General features: G+C 42.4%; 2 protein-coding genes across 16 annotated transcripts; one reads left to right on the forward strand and one right to left on the reverse strand.

The window, feature by feature from the left end:
- The first annotated feature begins 901 nt into the window (after positions 1 to 901).
- Positions 902 to 13,411, forward strand: LOC148398762 (uncharacterized). Of its 10 annotated transcripts, none has more exons than XR_015857936.1 (5): positions 913 to 2,153; positions 2,254 to 2,350; positions 11,843 to 11,898; positions 11,979 to 12,190; positions 12,596 to 13,411. XR_015857936.1 is itself a non-coding variant. In XM_088373153.1 (2 exons), the coding sequence occupies exon 1, from the start codon at positions 6,093 to 6,095 to the stop codon at positions 7,047 to 7,049; it is 957 nt and encodes a 318-aa protein (XP_088229279.1). In that variant the 5' UTR covers positions 5,561 to 6,092; the 3' UTR covers positions 7,050 to 10,030; positions 10,096 to 11,574. The 10 variants fall into 10 exon arrangements, 1 of the variants encoding a protein (XP_088229279.1); XR_015857934.1 differs by having other exon boundaries at positions 919 to 2,153; positions 2,254 to 2,372; positions 11,880 to 11,898; XR_015857932.1 differs by having other exon boundaries at positions 922 to 2,153; positions 2,254 to 2,372; positions 11,880 to 11,978; positions 12,050 to 12,190.
- Positions 2,506 to 19,388, reverse strand: LOC148398763 (multidrug and toxin extrusion protein 1-like). 6 transcript variants are annotated; one of them, XM_088373151.1, is made up of 17 exons: positions 19,129 to 19,387; positions 18,890 to 18,991; positions 16,907 to 16,975; positions 16,580 to 16,728; positions 15,854 to 15,896; positions 15,729 to 15,773; positions 15,520 to 15,617; positions 15,117 to 15,221; positions 14,928 to 15,025; positions 14,456 to 14,637; positions 13,628 to 13,736; positions 13,290 to 13,365; positions 13,006 to 13,075; positions 12,800 to 12,932; positions 12,612 to 12,706; positions 12,459 to 12,525; positions 2,506 to 3,593 (listed from the first exon to the last, which is right to left on the reverse strand). In XM_088373151.1, the coding sequence occupies exons 1-17, from the start codon at positions 19,273 to 19,275 to the stop codon at positions 3,379 to 3,381; spliced, it is 1,803 nt and encodes a 600-aa protein (XP_088229277.1). In that variant the 5' UTR covers positions 19,276 to 19,387; the 3' UTR covers positions 2,506 to 3,378. The 6 variants fall into 6 exon arrangements, with proteins under 6 accessions (XP_088229277.1, XP_088229274.1, XP_088229273.1 ...); XM_088373148.1 differs by having other exon boundaries at positions 15,117 to 15,245; XM_088373147.1 differs by having other exon boundaries at positions 15,520 to 15,773; positions 19,129 to 19,388.
- Between the last annotated feature and the right edge of the window lie 1,590 nt (positions 19,389 to 20,978).

Below are 20,978 nucleotides of genomic sequence, written 5' to 3' on the forward strand. Positions count from 1 at the left end.
TCCGCCATCAACTCCTGAAGATTCAAAGCAAGTATAGCGCAACAAAGTAATCGTTTTTATATGGATCCATGTGCATACATTGATTCAGGGCAATTACAGAGCAGATAAAAAGCCACACACACCACAGGGAAGCAGCAGATATGTTGATTTCACGATCAAAAACAGAAGGGAAGCAAGTGACAGGGAATAAAGTAATGCTTAATGAAAACAGTTGAATCAGGAAACTAAATGAAGACAAGCAGTCAAATAAAGAGGGAAATATGAGTAGAGGAGGCAGTAGCCAGAAGGGATGTCCAAGGCAAGTAGACTGAGAATAGGATGTTCAAAATTTTTACACTTTTTATTACATCTAACAGTTTTGTGAAAGATGCCAAGACATAGGGCAGCATGTCATGATCAGAGGCAAAAAATTGTACTTAAATTCTAAAATCACTCATTTTGAATCAGTTAAGAAACTATATACTTCTATTATTGCCATATTTGTAAGCAACAATAATTTTTTTGTGGCCGGTTTTATCATCTTACGTCTGTGGTCCTCACATATTCCCGTAGCAAAGTTAGGATGAACATTTAGCTTCCAGTAAATGTTAACACGCATCAATGGTCAGCTGTACACATGATCCACTTTTATAATTTGAGTACTTTTAAAACAATTACTTTTATACTATCACTTAAAGCTGCTTGACACACTGATCACTTGTCAGAGTAACACAATCTCATATACTGTGAGACATGAGGCCTATGACAGAATAACGGTGACATAATAAATGAACAAAGCACAGCAACTGCATAGCAACTGATACAGCAAGGAATTCTGACGCATGGAATGAGCAAATAAAGTACATAGCATAAAGGATTAAGACATAAAGGACAAAGCATAAAGGATCAGCAACTGTATCGCAACCGCTACATCGATAAACGACCGACCAGTCACCCTAAAGCCCCAAGTCCAGAACAAAAACCAAAGCAACTAAACAAACACAAGACAACCAGCATTGCTAGAACAGAAAACAAACAGCAGCTAGAAATGACAAAGACAAAGGAATTAAAGAAATCAAGAAACTAATGCTGATTCAGAGGGCGGCGGAAAGAGTTGCACTGCTGGAGGAGGGTAGAAAGACGGCGACACAGCTTGTGCCGCCTGAGTGAGGTCAGAGGGTAGCCGCAGGGCTTGTGTTGCTGGAGAGAGGGTTGGAGGCTTGTGCGTCCAGAGAAGGGTCTTGGAGGCTTGGGCAGCTGGAGCAGGGTTGGAGGACGGCCGCGGTGCACGCAACACTGGGGCATGTTCGGGCGACGGTCGCCAAGCGTGCATTGCTGGCGAGGGTTGTGTGGTGGTCACAGGGCATGCATCTCTGGAACAGAGTCTGGCAATAAAGCTAATTCTGATCGGATTCTGTTTCTGAATGAAGTGGCTTGGGCACATGCTTGCAATGAAACAATTATGGGAGGAAAAGACTGAGCTTACACAAAGAGCGTGGGGGTGGTCGGCAGGCTGAGGGTGGTAGTGGTGAGTAAGATGGAGTTTGTGATGGTCTGAGTGACCCATCAAGGAGGAGCAACAAGAGGGATTTCTGGCGAAAAGGCGAAGCAGTAGCTGGTAAGATGATCACTCTCTGATTGGAGGTGAAGGGATTGTTAGGAGAAGGTGGTGACAACTCTGTCTCGATGGAATGTGTCGTAAGTCTGCTGGGTCCATGACAGGTCAGAGACGCACATATGGAGCAGGTTTGGACCCAGAAGCAGACATGACACGAAAGTTGAAAAGTAAGTCTTTACCAACTATCAACAAAGAGCAGGGCTGGACGCAGAAGACATGAACGAAAACTAGACATTTCAACTGGAAGAAATCTCGACAGACTGAAAACCTGAGCATGCGTATATACTGTCAGACATCAGGCCTATATGACAGAATAAAGGTTGCCATAACAGGACAAAGCACATAAGGGGAAACAGCAACTTCATAGCAACAGATACATTATGTAATTAGGCTTTTGACAGAATCAGAATGAACTTACAATAAAAGGATAGAGCGTAAAGGATCAGCAACTGCAACATCGAGATACGACCATTCACAACAAAAGCCCTGCGATTGTCAGTCTGTTCAGACAGTGAGTACCCTGTCTTTCGGCTTAAGTAACCTGGAATCGCCCCCAGTAAGTATTCCGATTTGTCTCTAAAATCGATTTTGACAACCTGAGCTTGGAAGAAGACCCGCTTTTCCAAAGTCTAGACTTCAAGCCATTTCTTTTTCAGCACCCTAGCGACAGCCACAGTTGTTTTGATGTCATCAATGGCTGTTCTGACATCATTCAACACCACTCTCATCATACAAGGAAGAATGTGTGCCAAGGTATCATGTTTAAATGTATGATGTAAGTATATGTGCTTTTAAAATAGGCTGAGCCATCTCTTAGCACAGCAGCCTTTTTAGGGTGTAAACAATCTCATCAATTTTTGTCAGCGATATAAGGTGACAGTCTTATAATACCAAATAATTCAGAGGGGTTTACTTGAAATTATTGGTTATTTATTTGTGGTGTACAACATATAGTATTCAGTGGTCTTCTTTGACAAAAGCAAATGAGATGCCAAGCAAATGAACATTGGCATAATGAATCAGTCACTGTCTTTTTGGTCACTTTGACACTCGTGATTTCCCGGTGTACAGAATGTTACAAAATAATGTATCACTCTTTGGTTGTTAGTCACATTTCAATTAGCATCATGTACTTTTTACATTACATATACAGCATATAGGCGCATCCAAACACCACTGAATTCATCACAACTCCGAGTAAACTGAGCAGACAGCAACCTCTGTTGGCAGTTTGGGAAAGAAACAAAGAGGAAAAGACGGCCCATTTTGCAATCAATATAATACAATATAATTACAATACAATTACAATACAATTACAAGACAAGATAACTTTATTTATATAGCATATTTCACAGCTGTGCAACAAAACACTTTATGTATTCATAATGGTGCAACCACAAAGACAGCAAAACAGTTAATTAAAACAAGTTAATATTCAGTACTTTCTATATTTATAAAGTAGACACCAATAGAAAAATAACAATAGTCAGTCTAATGTTGAGTCAGAAGCCAAGGAATGAAAAAAAAAATCATTGGCAATATGTAGAAAGGTTCTCTATATTGTCAATTAAATACTAAATTAACATAATTCGAAGCCATTCTAATGTACTGTACACACATAATTATTATGATACAGTGATTTATGATATTGAGTTTGATCACAATGATAAAGCACGTGATTACTAGAAGTGGTATATAATCAGAAACTTAGCTCTTTCACAATGCTCGGTTCATCATAACATGGTCACCTGATAACTCTCAAATATAAACCAAGCCGAGACTCACTTCAATTGTCCGACAAGGAAGTGACTGGTAATGATTCCAGCCACACAGATGACAATCATGACAAGTAGAACCAAGCTACGACGTAAAAGCAGTTGTTTCACTGTGAGAACATCACCGACTATGGTGACTGCAGTTTCATGCTGGTCTGGAATCTGTTGGTCCTCTGCAGTGCTCTCACATCTGGGTGCAGGAGCAGGACCCACTTCAGAGTCTAGAAATGAAATAAAAGCGTGATGTATTGATTGATGGCCAAATAATATTACATTGATGTAGCTTCTCATCCAAGTATGTTGCACTTGCTGGCAGTTTTGACAAATTTGACCTCCAAATCATTGTATCCACTTTCATGTTGTCTAAAACAGGCATTCAAAAGTTTGAGGTCACTTAGAAATGTCCTTGTTTTTCAAATAAAATCTTTATTTTTGAATGCGGATATCATTAAACTAATCAAGAAAACACTATACATTGTTAATGTGGTAATTGACTATTTTAGCTTAAAGGGAAATGTGCTTTTGGTAGTTTGCAAACATATTTTTAAGGTTGTGTTAAACTTATAATCATATTAATATCTAGTATTGGAGTGCTCGTGTGGATTGGTGGGGGCCGAGGAATGTGCAGGCAAACTGCATGAACTTGTTTTCTTCGAAGTGTTGTGGAATAGGCCCGGATAGGGAGTACCGGAGGAGACCGTCTCAAGGTCGGTGAGGAACGAGAACAACAGCACGTCTATGAGACCGGCCTTCGAGGGGAAAACCCAACCGTCTGACCTCAGCGACACCTGGACCGGGGAGGAGATGGCCATCGACCAATCATCTCACAATATTTTGCATGCTTTAATATTCATATTGTGTTTCTTTAAAACTGGGCAACCCGGAAGAATGTGTCGTCTTTTGGTGGTCACAAAAACGCACGAGTTTTAGTGTGAGGGACCCGGGACCCAGGCCTGTATTAGTGCGCTTTGTCAGGAATAAATAATTGGTAAATTTGGTCTAATTGATCTACTGGTCTTCTCTTTGACAGAACGAACTCGCAAAATTGTTAGGTGCGCCAGTGTGTGGATTAGGACATAGCAATTTATGTGTTAAGTGTTGATCGCAATTTGGAGTCAGATCAATAACTAGAATCCGTAACCTCACAATTTCTTGGTGACCGCGGACGTGATGTCAAGAGAAGGGTAATTGACAACTCGTGGTCTTTAGCCAAGACACCGGACAGTGTCAGGGACACTGTCTCCCGGTCGGCGAACCGTTTGGAATAAGCGCACAACGTTGAGCTGGTACGACGTCTCCTCAACCCTGAGCTCATCACCGATAAGGTAAGCAGAATACCTGTTACTATAAGTCGAAATGCTGCAAATTGAAAGAGGAAATTTAAGAGGAGACTGTCGTTCAGATCAAATAAGGTGTGCATGAAGTTAAGATACATACGGTGAATAAGTTTGGAACTTACGTGTGTAACGTGTACGGTAAAGTCAGGGACTTACGCGCACTACGGATAGGTCAGGGACCTAGTGCTTTGTCGTGGCGGACAAGGGTGCGGTGACGATCGTATTCAAATAGCTGGGGTTAATAGAGATCCCCGAGGGGAAGTGAGGCCTCCTCAAAAAATATCCGGTGGTAACAGTTCCTCCTGTGAGAGATCAGACTGCTAAAATATCCAAAATGAACCAAATTGGGGGGAGAGTGTGTGTGCGCGCAGAGGATCCTCATGAGTGGGTGTGTATATCAGTGTGTGTGAGTGAGATGTGTGTTCTATGGAAGAAATCAGTAATGGAGAATGTTTAGGAGACTTTTGAGCGATAATAGGGAAATTGAGAAGTGGACAATGGTGTGTTTAAGTTGGTTAGAGAAACTAAGATGAGCAAGGTGTGGCAGTAGAGAAAATAAGGCGTGTGACAGAAAGTTACTAGAACGGTGGCTTGATAGGATGAGAATAAGAGACAACAAATGTTGTGTAGAAGACATTGAAAGATGTCGAATGTGAACATGATGAAGGGCGCAACAGCAAAGTTGGCTTGCCCTTTGAGAGGTTGAGACTGATGAGCGTGCCTGCACTCGCGCGTAGTCGTGGGTCTGGGCTGTGTGCGTGGGCCTGTGCTATGCTCGTGCGGGCGGTGGGCCGGCATCATGATTGTTGCAGGAAATGGCCAGCCTGTAACCGGTCAACATTGATGCCGCGACCCCCCCTCGCACGAGGGGGGTGCTATGGCCCGGGCGGGGCAGGGACAGTGTGAGTTTCTCAGTGAATGTTTGAAGCAGTGAGATTGAGCGGTTGTGTGCGTGCTCGGTGTGTGCGTTTATGTGCACACCCTGTGTGGGTGCAGGCGTGTGAGGAGGAAGACGGCATGGATCAGAGAATGTTCAAGAAAGGGGGGCTAACTCGTAAATAATGAGGAGCTATTGGGAGTAATCTGTTTGTCCTTTCTTTAAGGTTAGGTTAGGTTAGGTTAGGTTAGCAACACGAGCGATTTAGAAGTTCAAAAGAAAGACAGTTAAAAGAAAATAACATTTTTGATTTGGACAATTGCAGGCTAACAGGAGCATGAGAAAGAAGAGCTGAGAAGCCAATTTGATCGGGGAGATTGGAAATTCCCAGCACCATATTCTAAGGCACATTTTTGAGCAAGCATGACACAGGTAATAACGTTTGAGAGGTCAAGACATAGGTCAGGGACAGATGACACAGGCCGAGGTGCAGAAATATTGAATTGATGTGTCCGCTGGTGACCACATCGGGCGGTCAGCACTACGAGCCCATGGTGCTCCGTGATGTGACCGCGATGATGGAAAAGATGCCCCCACTTCACAGAGGAGGCAAGGTGTGGCTAAACAAATTTTTGGCTCTGATGAGTGGGCAGAGCTGTACACTCGGTGACATGCGCCAGATGTTGGCAGGAGCATGCTCCCTAGTGCAATTGCAGGCAATTGAGGACGCAGCAGGCACAGCGAGACTGGGGAGGGAGGTGCCCTTGCCACAAGTAGCAGCGCCCCTGTTTGAAAACATTAAATTGACTTTCCCACAACCCACCGATCTGGCCCCCACTATGTTTCCTTATGATGTGAAAATGTCACCTGCACAACATTATGTAACATGTGTGGAGAGTTGGATTGAAACCACAGGTCGCCATCCGGCTCTCACGCACGAGGCAGAGGTGCTCTTCCGAACGGCGCTGCTGGATGGACTTCCGCCAGATGTGAAGAAGCAGCTAATGTCAGATCCTGACATTCTGGTTTGTGCCGAAGAACGATTTAAACGTCATCTTTTGCATCACTGCAGAATGTTCACTGAGTCACAAGCTAAAGTTGAAAACGAGACAGACGCATTATCTAAACAGTTGTTGAAATTACAGTTGGCAAAAATGCATGGTGAAGCTAAACAGTCTAAATCACAGAAAAAGGAAATGCAAATGTCACAGGCTCTTCAGGTGGTGGGGCGCGGAAGGGGCCAGTTCCGGGGCGGATACAGAGGCCGGGGAGGGAGTGCACCTGCTTACCCGGGGAGGGCAGCATACAAACCCCATTCGCCCAACGCATGTTTCATCTGCGGCGAAACCGACCACTGGGCAAAAGAATGCCCACAGTATCGACCACGCGGAGCCACCCGCCCACAAACGCACGGAGGTCAGTACTACCAACATGATGATCTCTGGTGTGGACAATTTGAATAGGGCTGCCCGGGGAGCCAGGAAAGCAGTGGCCCGGCGGAGCCAATGCTTCATGTGACAGTGGAAGGAAAAACCTGTGAAGATGCTGGTGGACACAGGAGCAACTTATTCATCAATAAACACTGCCCTTCCTGTATCCTCACTGTCAAAGAAAACAACAACTTTAGTTGGCTTCTCGGGACAACCACGTACTCTGCCTTTCACCAAACCACTTGAAACTGTGATCACCCGGACAGGGTGTAGACTGTGGCACAAATACATCCATTCCACAGACACTCCGATCAATTTGATGGGAAGGGACTTGCTGTCAGCCGTTCAAGCCAGAATTCTGTGTGGGCCAGAGGGAGTGATTATTCAATTTCCAGATGGCGTCAGCATCCAGTGCTCACAGCAGCTACAACAACATGGTCAGTGGCTGATGGCGCCCCTACCGGCAGAAGCAGAAACTGCAACCATCTACTGGGCCAGGCTGGAGCCAGAGACCCCTGCTGGTGGCGGTGTGTTCTCGACCTACCTACTGTGGAAGCCCTGGATCTGCTCACTGGCGCCATACCACCCACCTGTTGATCCTTTGCATTGCAGTCTATATTATGACCGAAAAAGTGATGATTTGTTTGGAGAAATTGAAGGGCACATGTGGGATCATCCATTTTGATTGGTAAAGAGGGAGTCGCAGCGGCAACTGAATTGACATATGAACAAATGCAGTGGTTCAAAATGACAGAGAAAGGGGTGCCACACATTTCGCTGGCTCTTGCCCCAGGACACGAGGCCAGACAATTGGGCTCAATGGTCAAGCAGTTGTTGCAACAGACCGATTGGCGGAAAACTCACATTCCTAATTTGTACTGGTCTGAGTCTCAGAATGCATACCAAATTAAACAACCCATGGCAGACACAGGATTGCTGGAGATGATGTTGGTGTCCCGCACACACGGTAGGGAGTTAACTGATCATGAGGACGCTGAAGTAATGCTGGCGGCCTTGCCCGACACACTGTGGTCCCGGGGTCCATTTGATGTCGGGTTTTGTCATTCGGTGGCCCCTATTGATCTCCAAATGGATGAGACGCAGCCTATCAAACGGCCTCAATATCGTTGGCCGAAAGAGGCGGACCAAGGCATGGAAGACACTCTGTGTGGCCTCTGGGACGCAGGGGTGTTGGAAGTGTCCGACGGCCAAATCGCACTCCTTGCTGTGGCGTTACCAAACTGGGTGGAGCTTGGGTCAAGGTGGACAGGAGCTTCATTGTGCACTGAGTTTGACAGAACTGAGGAGATTTGATAAAAAATTGAATAATGCGTAGAGCTACAGAGAAAAGCATCATAGTCAGAGATTGAACAGATTTGGATAAAACAAATAGGCTAAAACGGTAAGAAACAAGAGCGAGATCTGATATTTTGGCTCGTCAGGCTTAAGAAGTAGAAGTTGAGTTAGATACATTTTAGAATAGGACATTTGAACTAAAGTGGATTCAGTCAAGAGGAAGAGGGGCATTTTGGCATTTTAACAGGGATTCACAGCAAGGGAGATTGAGGATAGAAGATCTGGACAGCAATGACGTAAATTACATTAAAAACTGCCCATTCTAGGGAGAGGTGCTGGATGGTGTGACAGGCAGGATTTTTAGGAAGAGAAAAAGGGGGGAGTTAGACTCGCCAAGATGGGCAATAAAGAGAAGCAGACTGAGAAACATATTTGAGCTAGACAACAGGAAAAAGGGGGAGAGCCAAATGATGACGTAAAAATCCAGAGGGAATAGTCGGACCCATCTTTATTGAATTTAATTAGGATAATTAATAGAGATCGAGTTTGTAGGCGCAATCTGAGGTTATGGAGGCTCCCCTGACACGCGGGTCCCACAGTCGTCCCCCCCCAGATAGACATATATGACAATTTGCGATGAATCTGGTGGGCGAGTTTATGGAAAATTGAATTGGAGATTTTACAATAGGTCATGTTGACAAGTATGTCCAAATGTGAAGAGTTACTATTAGGAGTCAATGTTTGCCTGCACACTAACATACTAACTTTGCTTAGTGTGGGAGGAGAGCTGAGTGATAGAGACGGATGTGTGTGTCTGCGAGTGTGTGGATGGGTGCGTGCGCATGAGATCATCTATGACTGTGTGCGCAGTATGATTGGCCAGAGAGGTCTGAAGTTGGGGTGATGTGTTTGCAATTGAGGATAAAAGTGATGAGTAAGTGATGAGTTCTGACTGGAACCATGGCTCAATGATCAATCAGGGGCACCATCGACAACAAAACGGTGTGATGGAGAAGGCCCATTGATATGGTCAGACAAGACAGAACTAGTATCGAACAGCAAGACTTTGGACGATTTGACGTGTGACGACTTTGAGCTCACCCGACGGGGTGACGGACTAGGTGGACAGTGACCAATTGTTTGACGCTTGAACGTGTTTGCGACAATAGCACGCTCTGCTTTGTTTTTCTGTGTGACTTGATTTTTTTTTTTGCAGCATCAGCCACCAGCTAAGGAGCGGATTGCGCGTTGCTTGCGTAACTTGTTTTCCTTTTTGCAGGTTGTCGATTGCATTCGTGGAAAGTTTGTGTTGGATTTACAAGAATATGTTAACCCTTGCCCTTTTGGTTTTTATGATGAACTTGTTGATGACGTGGTTTTCAGGACATGATCCGCGGGCGCCACGATTCATTTTATGACTGTTTTTATTTTGATACTTGATGTCTGTTTTTGTGTGTACAAATGTCCGCTGTCAGCCAGGCTATAAGCTCACTGACAGGAGTGCGATGATTTTTGTTTGTGTTGCCGAGTGTGTGTGGTGGACAGTCAAGTTTCAAGGACTTGGGGTGATGGTCCCGGGGCCCAGATGGTAACTAGAGGTTCCGTGGGCCTGTCTACAATGAGTGTGGTGATGAGAGGGGACGCTTTGCAGGTTCCTTTTGATACGTAATGACACATTGGGTGAATGTGTCAAAGGGGGAGTGGTAAAATAGAAATGGGTGAGTAGGTTTCAATTTGTAATTGTGATATACAAAGTTTTTTTCCAAATTCACTTGCTTTCAAGCTTTAACAGGACATGCCAGAATTCACCCAGCAGTGATGGAAGGAGCAGAGGAAGACCAGTGACATCTGGTTGTGGTGTGGAGATGACAAATTATAGGATCGCTTGCCGAAGAATGCATCAGGTATCTGTGCCCTCGTGTCGTTGATAATGCCTGTGGTGGTTGTCCACATTGAAATACAGAATCTCAATTGGAACCTGGAGTCCCCACTGGCGGGGCTCCTGAAGCAAGCAAAAGAGACGTTTTGCCCCAGTGGTTGAGCAACGACGATCCAACATATATTGACACTATAGGAGTGCCCCGGGGTGTGCCAGATAAGTATAAACTCGTTAATCAAGTGTTCTCGGGATTCGAAAGTATCTTCCTATGGATCACTCCCAATAAAAATGTAGACCGTACTAATTACTTTCATTACAATGTCCAACGACTGGGTAATTATACAGCTGAATCATTTGCCGCAGTTCATGAACAATTGGCTGCAACGTCGTTAATGGCGTTCCAAAATAGAATTGCGTTGGACAGGCTATTGACTAAGGAACATGGTGTGTGTGGAATGTTTGGTGATGCATGTTGTACTTTCATCCCAAACAACACGGCACCAGGAGGCCGACTGACCAGGGCGTTGGAAGGACTAAGGACACTGAACAAAAAGATGAAAGATCATTCAGGCGTACACACCGATATTTGGTCTGATTGGATGAAAACGTTCGGAAGCTGGAAAGGCCTCATCATGTCTGTGCTTGTTGCTGTAGCTATTTTTATTACAATTATGATTTTATGCGATTGTTGTTGTATTCCATGTATTAGGTCACTCACTGTCCGGTTGATCGAGAAAACCGTTGGCCCGTTGCCACCGATGGGCCAATATGCCCTGGTGACTCAACATGAGCAGCAGGGGGAAGGAAGGATCGACAGCGCGCTGGTAGCTGTTTGCTAAAGTAACGGGTGATGACCTCATAAATGAGGTCATGAGAGGGAATAAAGGGAAATGTGCTTTTGGTAGTTTGCAAACATATTTTTAAGGTTGTGTTAAACTTATAATCATATTAATATCTAGTATTGGAGTGCTCGTGTGGATTGGTGGGGGCCGAGGAATGTGCAGGCAAACTGCATGAACTTGTTTTCTTCGAAGTGTTGTGGAATAGGCCCGGATAGGGAGTACCGGAGGAGACCGTCTCAAGGTCGGTGAGGAACGAGAACAACAGCACGTCTATGAGACCGGCCTTCGAGGGGAAAACCCAACCGTCTGACCTCAGCGACACCTGGACCGGGGAGGAGATGGCCATCGACCAATCATCTCACAATATTTTGCATGCTTTAATATTCATATTGTGTTTCTTTAAAACTGGGCAACCCGGAAGAATGTGTCGTCTTTTGGTGGTCACAAAAACGCACGAGTTTTAGTGTGAGGGACCCGGGACCCAGGCCTGTATTAGTGCGCTTTGTCAGGAATAAATAATTGGTAAATTTGGTCTAATTGATCTACTGGTCTTCTCTTTGACAGAACGAACTCGCAAAATTGTTAGGTGCGCCAGTGTGTGGATTAGGACATAGCAATTTATGTGTTAAGTGTTGATCGCAATTTGGAGTCAGATCAATAACTAGAATCCGTAACCTAACAAGCTGCAAACGTCTATTTTTTGATGCAATAAAAATATAGGGGTATAAAGGCCCATTTCTAACAGCCTTCCCTCCAGTGTTCTAATGGTCCATTGCATTTTGTAATTATGTTGGATGATTAAAACCTAGTTTCATGGAACATGGAAAACACCAAAATGTGTTGCAGACGGCACGGGAGAACAGTGGTTAGTACGTGGATTCCACCTGAGGCCCTCACTGTGTGGAGTTTGCTTGTTCTCCCTGTGCCTGTGTGGGCTTTCTCCAGGTCCTCCTTTTTCCTCCCACATCCCAAAAACATGCTTGGCAGGCCAATTGAGCACTTCAAATTTCCCATAGGTGTGAGTGCAAGTGTGGATGGTTGTTCGTCTCTGTGTGCCCTGCGATTGGCTGACAACCAGTTCAGGGTGTCCCTCATCTACTGCCTGATGACGGCGGGGATTGGCATCAGCACGCCCGCGACTCCCGTAGGAACAAACGGTACAGATGATGGATGGATGGATGGATGGATGGATGGATGGATGGATGGATGGATGGATGGATGGATGGATGGATGGATGGATGGATGGATGGATGGATGGATGGATGGACGGACGGACGGACGGACGGATAATTTATTGCCCAGTTTTTGATGTTACTGATATCTGTTGTTAAAACTAGAGAACCATCAGTATGTGCATGTTCAAGCCAAGTATATTACGTAATTGCAACATGGGGATAATCTGCATTATTCTAAACGTGGACTTGCCTGTCTCGCAGTCTTGCATTTCCACCGTGTCTTCAACCTTGACCTGAACACCTGCTCTCCTTTGAGCCTGACCAGAGATATACAAATATGTCAAAATTAAAATCATTTGAATTGCATGCCATGTTTGTGTTTTCCAGCAAATTAGTTATTCACATCTTCGGCAGCCTTTCTCCAATCAAGACGGCACAAATATGCCATGAAGAAAATAGCCTGCAGTACCACACAGATCGTAAGACCAGTCCAAAGTCCTGTTCAAGAATCAACAGAAACAAACAGAATCTCATGAGTCACACTGTTGTGATGATTGTGTAACGTAAAAGACGATTATGCTTGTTTCTTACCTACAACGCCCAATTGTGTCTTAAACAATAACGACACACCTATTGGAAAGCCAATGAAGTAGTGTCCAACCAGGTTGGACACAGCACCGACCTTTTGTTTTCCAACTCCTCGAAAAACACCTCCACTCACACCCTGTGATGAGAATTGCAGTTAATTCTTTTAGATGTCAACATTGATCACTTTCGCATGAAATTAGTTTTCTCACCGCAATAGCATCAGCAAGATGCATGACACCAAAAACAACCATGACATCAGCAGTCCTCTTCAAAATGTCTCTGAAGGAAAGATGAAGTTGGAAAAAAAACACAAAATACAATACAATGTTAATGTCAGAGGTGGGCATTCAGTACCAGTGACGGAATGGGCTATCGGTTGCTCTTTGTTTCACGCTCAGATAAGAGTGTGGCTGTTGCCTGTAAAGCATCAGTAACCACGCCATCCTTTGACGACAAATTTGTTATATTATCAAGTGAAGGTGAGATGACTCACGGATCTGTGGTGAAAATGTAGCCAACTACATTTCTGGATAGTGTAAGGCTAAGTCCAACACAACAGGCGACTGCAACTACAATGGGAAAGAGACAAACAGAATAAAATTCGTGAAATGGTAACTCATCGTGATCCAAGAATGTTTTTGCATTTAACACTCTCCAAATTCATTTTACAGCATAATTTTTGGCATAGATGGCAAATCAGCTCATTTGAGGGGCCATGAGACAAATGTCATTCCACGTCACTGGCATGTTCTCTTTTTATTGCAGTGACAACCAGTGGGCTGAATAGTTTGGCCGTTAGCTGTCTTGCTCGGCTGTGTTTTTGCCTCTTACATGTACAGATGATGGAAACTTTACAAGACAGCTTGGCTTGCATACTGTTTCCTGCACCAAGAGCATTCCCTACACGGACACTAGCTCCAGCTGCCATTCCAATGGGGAACTGAAAAAGTCAAATGGATAGAATCAGAAACACTTTTGAGTCATTCAAAATTCCATAATGTCGATCAGAGTGGCCAACATAACGCTCATAAAACACATGCAACTCTTTGGCTGTCTTTTTTCTGTCAGTCGGTCCATTTTTAAATGTTTCATATTTTATATATTAATATTGTGAAGCCTGGTTTCATCTGCACAGCCATCTTGGAAATTGGAAGGAAAAGAACTGAGCAGATTGCTCCTATATTTCAAAATTGGTACTAAATCTTGATTGACTGGCTTATAGTTACTATTGGAAAGATACGGTATCCCTGTTAGCCTGCTCCGTTCTCTACACGGCTTAGTTTTCAGTGGCTGAATGAAGGCACATGTTCCACTTTAGGATATAATCACAGACAGGGACTTCTGCATTATAAAATTGTATATTTTGTGCAGCGAAATGGAGAATTCTGCTCTCCAAACCTAAAAATGATTGCAAAAAATAGTTGAATCTCCTACTGTATAAACTGAGATCAGAAAAGATCAACGCTATTCAGCTATGGTTTGAAATTTACTATATGTCCCATAGCTAAATCCACAGACCAGCAAATTTATTTGTTGTGGACACAAAATCTTCACAATATCTCCTTACAAAGATAATGTTTAGGTTCAAGAAACACAGTCAGACTTTCAATGCTAATTGAGTTGGCCACCACTGAATGACATGAATTCCATTTGAGTTACCATGAAAGCTACAACAGTCAGGTTATAGATCACAGATTGGGCTCCCAATTCAACTTCACTAATTATGCCAGCAAGACATCCTCCCACTTCAAATGCCCACCACTCAAGGCAAAACATGAGCATGCTTGGCATGGCCAGCTTGACAAAGGGTCCCCACTCCTCGAGACACTCACGTGACCAGCCTGAGGGTCAAAAATTAAAGTCATCAACAAATATTTGTGAAGTGTTACATTTGACTATAAGATGTGAAACCACTACTTTTGACCATCGTGACTGCATCCATCATTTAATCTGCCCATCTCCATGTATAGTTACAGTCATTAACAATTTAGTTGAAACATCATCACATATGTACTACACTAACTGTTGGAGGAACAATAAATACTGTACACTGTGCAGGTAGTGTACTAACTTAATAAGATACATCCACTTCTCCATTCATCATTGCATTGAAAGTTAGAAGGCAACTGACCTCCCCATGTGGCTTTGTGCAACCCCTTCCACCAAATATAGGCCAGTAGGATGATGGAAAAAACACACTGTGACATTGCATTTGCTGCGGCAGACCCACTTTAACAAACATAAACAAAGAATGTTTTAAACATGGGTGTGAAGTTAGAGTGGTTAAGAGCAAATGAGACAATATTGAGTTGAACGTTAGAAGCAAGAAGAGAACGAGTGCCAAATAAACCAGGACTGCAGTGTGACCCCCGTCTCCCTGTAGTGTGGAGGACGGAAGGGTGCTGGACGAAGGACAGAGGGCGAACTGGCAAAATTGGTCAATTGTTCACTAATTAGGAGGAAACAGTCACATTTTGGCATCTTTACAAATCATATTTTGTGTAGTAACACTGAAATAAAAATACCTTCAAAATACATTTAGGCAAGTAGAGCGTGCATTGCATTGTGGCAATTAATATCAGCCCAAAAATATCAAACACCTCTGCATGTTAATGATACTGAGTAAATATTACACTAATTAAAAGTTGATCTTCACCGTATTTGCAAAACATACAAGATCTGTATTTTTCTAAATAAAAAAAAATATATTCTGGGAAACTTACGGAACTCCTAGTTGCAGAAGATGGAGGAAAACATAATTGACAAATGCGTTTAAAATGTTTCCAACTACACCGGTTACGACCTGAGGCCAAATAATTCCCTGCAAAACAAACAAAACAATGCACGCACACACACACGCGCGCACACAGTGAAATGTATTATGTCTATTATTAACTTTCATGTAAAAAAATATTGTATTGCTACACAGCACCTGGTTCTGAAGATATCTTCCCAGCAGTTGGTACATAAATGCCGCCTGATGGAGAAAAATCATAATCCGACTACATGATAGAAGCAGTCTACATAACTTATGGACAGAGACAAAAGTGAACTCACTGGCAGAGAAGGCATGACGATCTTCACATACATTTGTGCCAGACTGTGAAGCACACAAAACGTCAGGTGAAATTGTGGTATAGAGACATTAAAATATAGATCACATGCATTATTATATTATAGTAATGTTTGGGGTGTCACGATATCGCAAGGTATCTCGGTTTCAAAATTCTACCCATTATATTGGAGACACGCTCGGACAAACGTCACCAATGATATTGATTGAAGTGAATAACTGAACTCTGTTGTCAACTTTGGCTAAGGCTAAAGAACTGTGTGCACTGGTGTGGTGCATCATCATGCATGGAGATGGATGCTTACATGCATAATGCATGTTGTATTTTTTAATATTGCCCAAATTTTGAATTCTTAGAATGGACTGTTGATGAGCTGTTTGTGTGACCTTTTATAAACTGAATCCAATTCAATAAAAAATGAGTCTGCATAGGAAAATCAAACCTCTTCTTCATGTTAATGGTAATAAAATTTGCTAAAAATCAAGGGATTTTTTTACAATAAATAAAATGTGCGATTAACAATGAGTGAACAATAAAAAAGGAATTAATCATGATTAAATATTTTAATCGCTTGACCACTAAAAAATAATAGTCGCATTACCTTCTTTATGTATTTATTATACCAATTGTTAACTAATAAAAAATAAAAAATAAAAATGAATAAGAAATAGTAGGCTGAAGGTGATGGGAGGATTAAAACGTGACTTACCTGGCAACCTCTGGGGTCTGTTTAACGGCAAGTAAAAAAGGTTCAGTATTGATGAGAACAGCCCAGCAGGGGAAACACGCCAGAAGGAGAATCAGAACCCCTCTCTGAAGGATCACCCCCACACGCTTCAGGTTTCCACTTCCAAAGGTCTACACAAGAGCAGAATCAAATAAATTACCGGAAGCCCACTAATGAATACTGTGGTTTTGATAGATGGAAGAAATCTTGATAGAAAAATCCAAGGTTGAACTGTTTTGAAGTGGAGCTGAGAGTGAGCCCAAAGAGGTTTTGTTTCACTAAAAGTGCAACCTTTCGTGAGGGCACTACCTGAGATATAAGGGTGTCACAAGTCAATGACAAGCCAGTTCCAACGGCAATGCCAGTCACATTAACCACCTGCAATTAAAGAAGCAATAATAAAGACATGGCGTATTACGGCCGATATTTCTTTGACATAGAGGTTTGAGCACAGTATTCAGTCAAACGTCTCTCTCAAATAAGGTAATTTACAATGTTTTTCCATAGTAAATGTCCTGTCACCGAGGCACCATCTCATGGAAAAATAATCCAAACTTCTGGCATTCAAAAAGCACTACCTCTTAACTGTGGAATTGCCATTGTCACTCTTTGCATCGAAGTATTACACCTTAGCCGATATCTTTAATTACAACGGCCAACTACAGAAAAGAGCATACCATCTGCCAGGCAAGGTTATTTTACTAAATAATTAAGACTAAAATTGAAGAAACATTTTGTTAACGAAACGAAGTAAACATGAAAACAAAAAATTAACAACTTACTTCTTACATTTCCCCAAACTAACTAAAACTAATAATAATTATCGTGAAAATGTCCTTTGTTTTTATCTTTCGCACTGAGTTTCATACAGAAGCTTTTGGGGTTGATTTAAAATGTATTTATTTTGATATTACTGCATGGTCGTTTCAATCAGTTTTACTCATCGATAAATGCATACCACTTATCCCGCCCATTTGAAAACAGAGGTTATGAAATAATTATCTTTTTATAGTATATTATGTCTGTGTATACTGTATATGTTATACACGCTGTAATAAAACAAACACAGTTTGTCTATAACTCTCGCTGGTGAGATCACTATTTACCCAACAATTAAGTCAGAGAAGCAATGTTTTACCATCTATTTCAGATCGTTAAATATGATTTTTCATAGTATCCCTGACTCAAAATGTCACCAGTTTTTGTTGAGTAAAATTAGAGGTGGCAAATCCAGATTCAGAATGGCAAAGCCTTGTCACAACTTGGAATTCAACCACAGCTGCTTCTACTCAACTGGCATTCTACAATAAAAAAAAAAAAAAAAACCCACAAAACATAATAATGTAACTTTTGCTGCTGCTTTACAGCAATAAGTTCAGGAATGCTCTGCGTCACTTTGGAAATTACCACCCTCACATATTTTTGTATCAGTCAGCTACTTTGTTTTATTTTATTTTTTTTGCTACAATTTTTGAAAACAATTTAGATACGTCAAAAGGATGGGAGTGTTGTTTTCTTTTTGTCTCAAATCATACAAGTGGTGTGGACAAAACAGACTGTATTTGTTCTTTGTCCTCCCCTGAACACTTGAGGCTGGCTCACAGAATATCTGCGTAGTAAAGAACCACCACAAAATATACAGAGAAACGATCACATCTCACTGTTGAGTCAATCTTTTCTTTCCAACGAAATCAAAATTTTGTCTATACATTATCTTGCCAATTACATCATTCTAAGATCATTTTATGATCATTTAATACACTGTTGCTCATAGATTTGGAATACAATGATCTTGTTTAACAGTGGCAAGCAAATGTTATGAACATTTAATACGTCGTTGCTCATAAATTTGGAATACAATGTCTTGTTTTACAGCGGCAAGCAAATGTTATGACGTCATTTCATCTATGCCTGATGCATGATGAAATCTGTGCCTTAGGTTAAAAGTGATAAAAGTAATTCATTTCGAGAACTATAATTATGGCCCAATGGTTTCCAGCTTTAAACAAGCCACTTCACAGTTTGAAAACCCTAGCAAACATTTCAAAAGTTCCACAAACTAACACACTTGAGTCATGCTGTACGTGCTCAATCAAAATGAGCAAAATGATTGCTCTGACAATTCCCCATCCAACCGTTGTTTCAGCTGACAAATTACAGAGCACTTTAAGGTAAAAACACAACAGCAATAAAACAAAAATGCATTGATTTTTTTTCTGAAAGTAACGTTTGTCAAGCAAGTTAATTGTGTCAATGTACTAGTGGAAATAACAATGGGGCAAAGGTCCTCACCGCAATTGCCAGTGATACAGCTGCAAATTGTGTTTTCCCTAGATGACCACAAAACACCATGCTGATGATACTGATCATGAAGATCATCATCTGGGAAATGACCTGGAGTAGTTACAAACAAAGTGGTAAATGGCTTATCACCAGTATTAAGATTGATCAAATATACCCACACATACATATACAATTACACAATTCGAGCCAAATGAAGCTTTGTCAATCATTTCATCTAGGGATCTTACCACAGGTCCTGCCAGCTTCAAAAGGAGAATCACTTCGGTGCGATAACTGGACGGGATAAATCCTCTAATGCGTCCCAAACACAAGCCGCAAGAAGAGGCTCTATTCGCCTCTGAATCTTGCCTCACCTCTTCAGAAGTCTCAACCATGATGCTTATAGTGGGCAGAGTAGGAGATCATACAAAGGCTCATTTGAAGCTAATCTCCTGTGCAGTTGAGTGCCAGTGATACAAGTGACTTGATCTTGCTGTGACTGCACCAGTGGAAGGGAGGGTGAGGAAAAGGGAGTCAACTTGGAGGACAGCATAATCCCATGAGAATTAAAACCAGTAGCTGTGCAGTCACAGTCTTCAAGGTCTTCTCTGCTGGTCTAAATACACTCAGAAGCACTGAGCTGCATTTTCAACTTACATTAAATTGTATAAATTTATTTCCCCAAAATATAGCTTCATTATATAGCTTGTGTCTTGGCTGCCCAGCTTCCAGCCAGAGTAATGAGGAGGACACCTTTTACAAGTGAAGTGTGTGTATTTGCTAGTTTGTTCATAATTTAAGGTAACATTTTCAATTGCATTTGATCTTTTTTTCATTTTCAGTGTGAAACATTCTACAGTCGCACATTTGCACAATTTTCAACTAACCTTGCCATGCAACCGCTCTTTTTGGATGAGCTAACGTGTCTTCACAGTGCTACCCCATCGAAACGTTTTCAATTCAAGCAAAACTTAGTGTCTTACCTGCAGACATGGAACGGCGCTGTGTTGTTTAGGCTGTGGTAGAAATCGCACAATCGGTAAGTTGGTTGACAACTCCAACGACAGTTGCCTCATCTACATTTTAGTTCCTGTAAATGTCCTCCAGCCCCAAAGCCCAAGCCACTACAGACTGAAATACTGCTGCCTGATGATACCGCAATCTCCTGGCAAGAAAACCTGTTGTGCAACATCACAGAATGTTTACATATTGTAATTACAAGGTATAAAAAGACCTGCAATTTTTTTTTAACAGAAAACACATGGTCTGAACAGTTAAGGGAAAACTTTCTTGTTGCCTCTGTTGTTTATGTTGTAAATGAGAAGCACAACATTTTGCTTTTTAGTCTTTTGTTACATCGATAAAACGTGCTAAAAATGTGTGTTTTTTTTATGACATTGAAATATGACAATGTTGACATGGTGGAACACTGGTTACAATGCAGAGGTGGTGAGTTCGGTTCCGGCTCCAGTCTAGAGTTCTTGAGTTTGCATGTTCTCCTCATGCCTGCGTGGGTTTCCTCCAACAACTCCGTTTTTTCACACATTCCAAAAACGTGTCGTAGGCCGATTGTGAACTCCAAATTGCCCATAGGAATGCGTGTGAGTGCAAATCTATGGGCTCTGCGATTGGCTAGCGACCGATTCAGGTTGTCCCACGTCTACTGCCTGAAGTCAACTGGAATAGGCTCCAGCACGTCTGCTACCCTTGAGAGGAGAAGCGGTTTGAAAAATGGATGGATGAAATAAGACAATTATGCCATGTAGATTATGTAAAACTGTGTGTGTGTTTGTGTGTGTGTGTGGGTGTGGGTGTACTAGTTAGCACGTCTGCCTCACAGTTCAGAGGGTTTGATTCCACCTCCGATCATTCATGTGTGAGTTTGCATGTTCTCTCCGTGTCCGCGTGGGTTTCCTCCCACATCCCAAAAACCTGCTTGGTAGGCCAATTGAGCACTCCAAATTGCCCCTAGGTGCGAGTGTGGATGGTTGTTCGGCAGTATGTGACTATCTACATGAAAATCTTTACTGTATTCATTCAGTTTAGCTACTTGAATTGAGTACATGCCGAACTAGTTACAGTTTTGCTCAGCAGGCCG

Source organism: Syngnathus floridae, chromosome 4, assembly GCF_059516105.1.
Source record: "Syngnathus floridae isolate MCC-2025c chromosome 4, RoL_Sflo_1.0, whole genome shotgun sequence".
Classification (NCBI taxonomy): Eukaryota; Metazoa; Chordata; class Actinopteri; order Syngnathiformes; family Syngnathidae; genus Syngnathus; species Syngnathus floridae.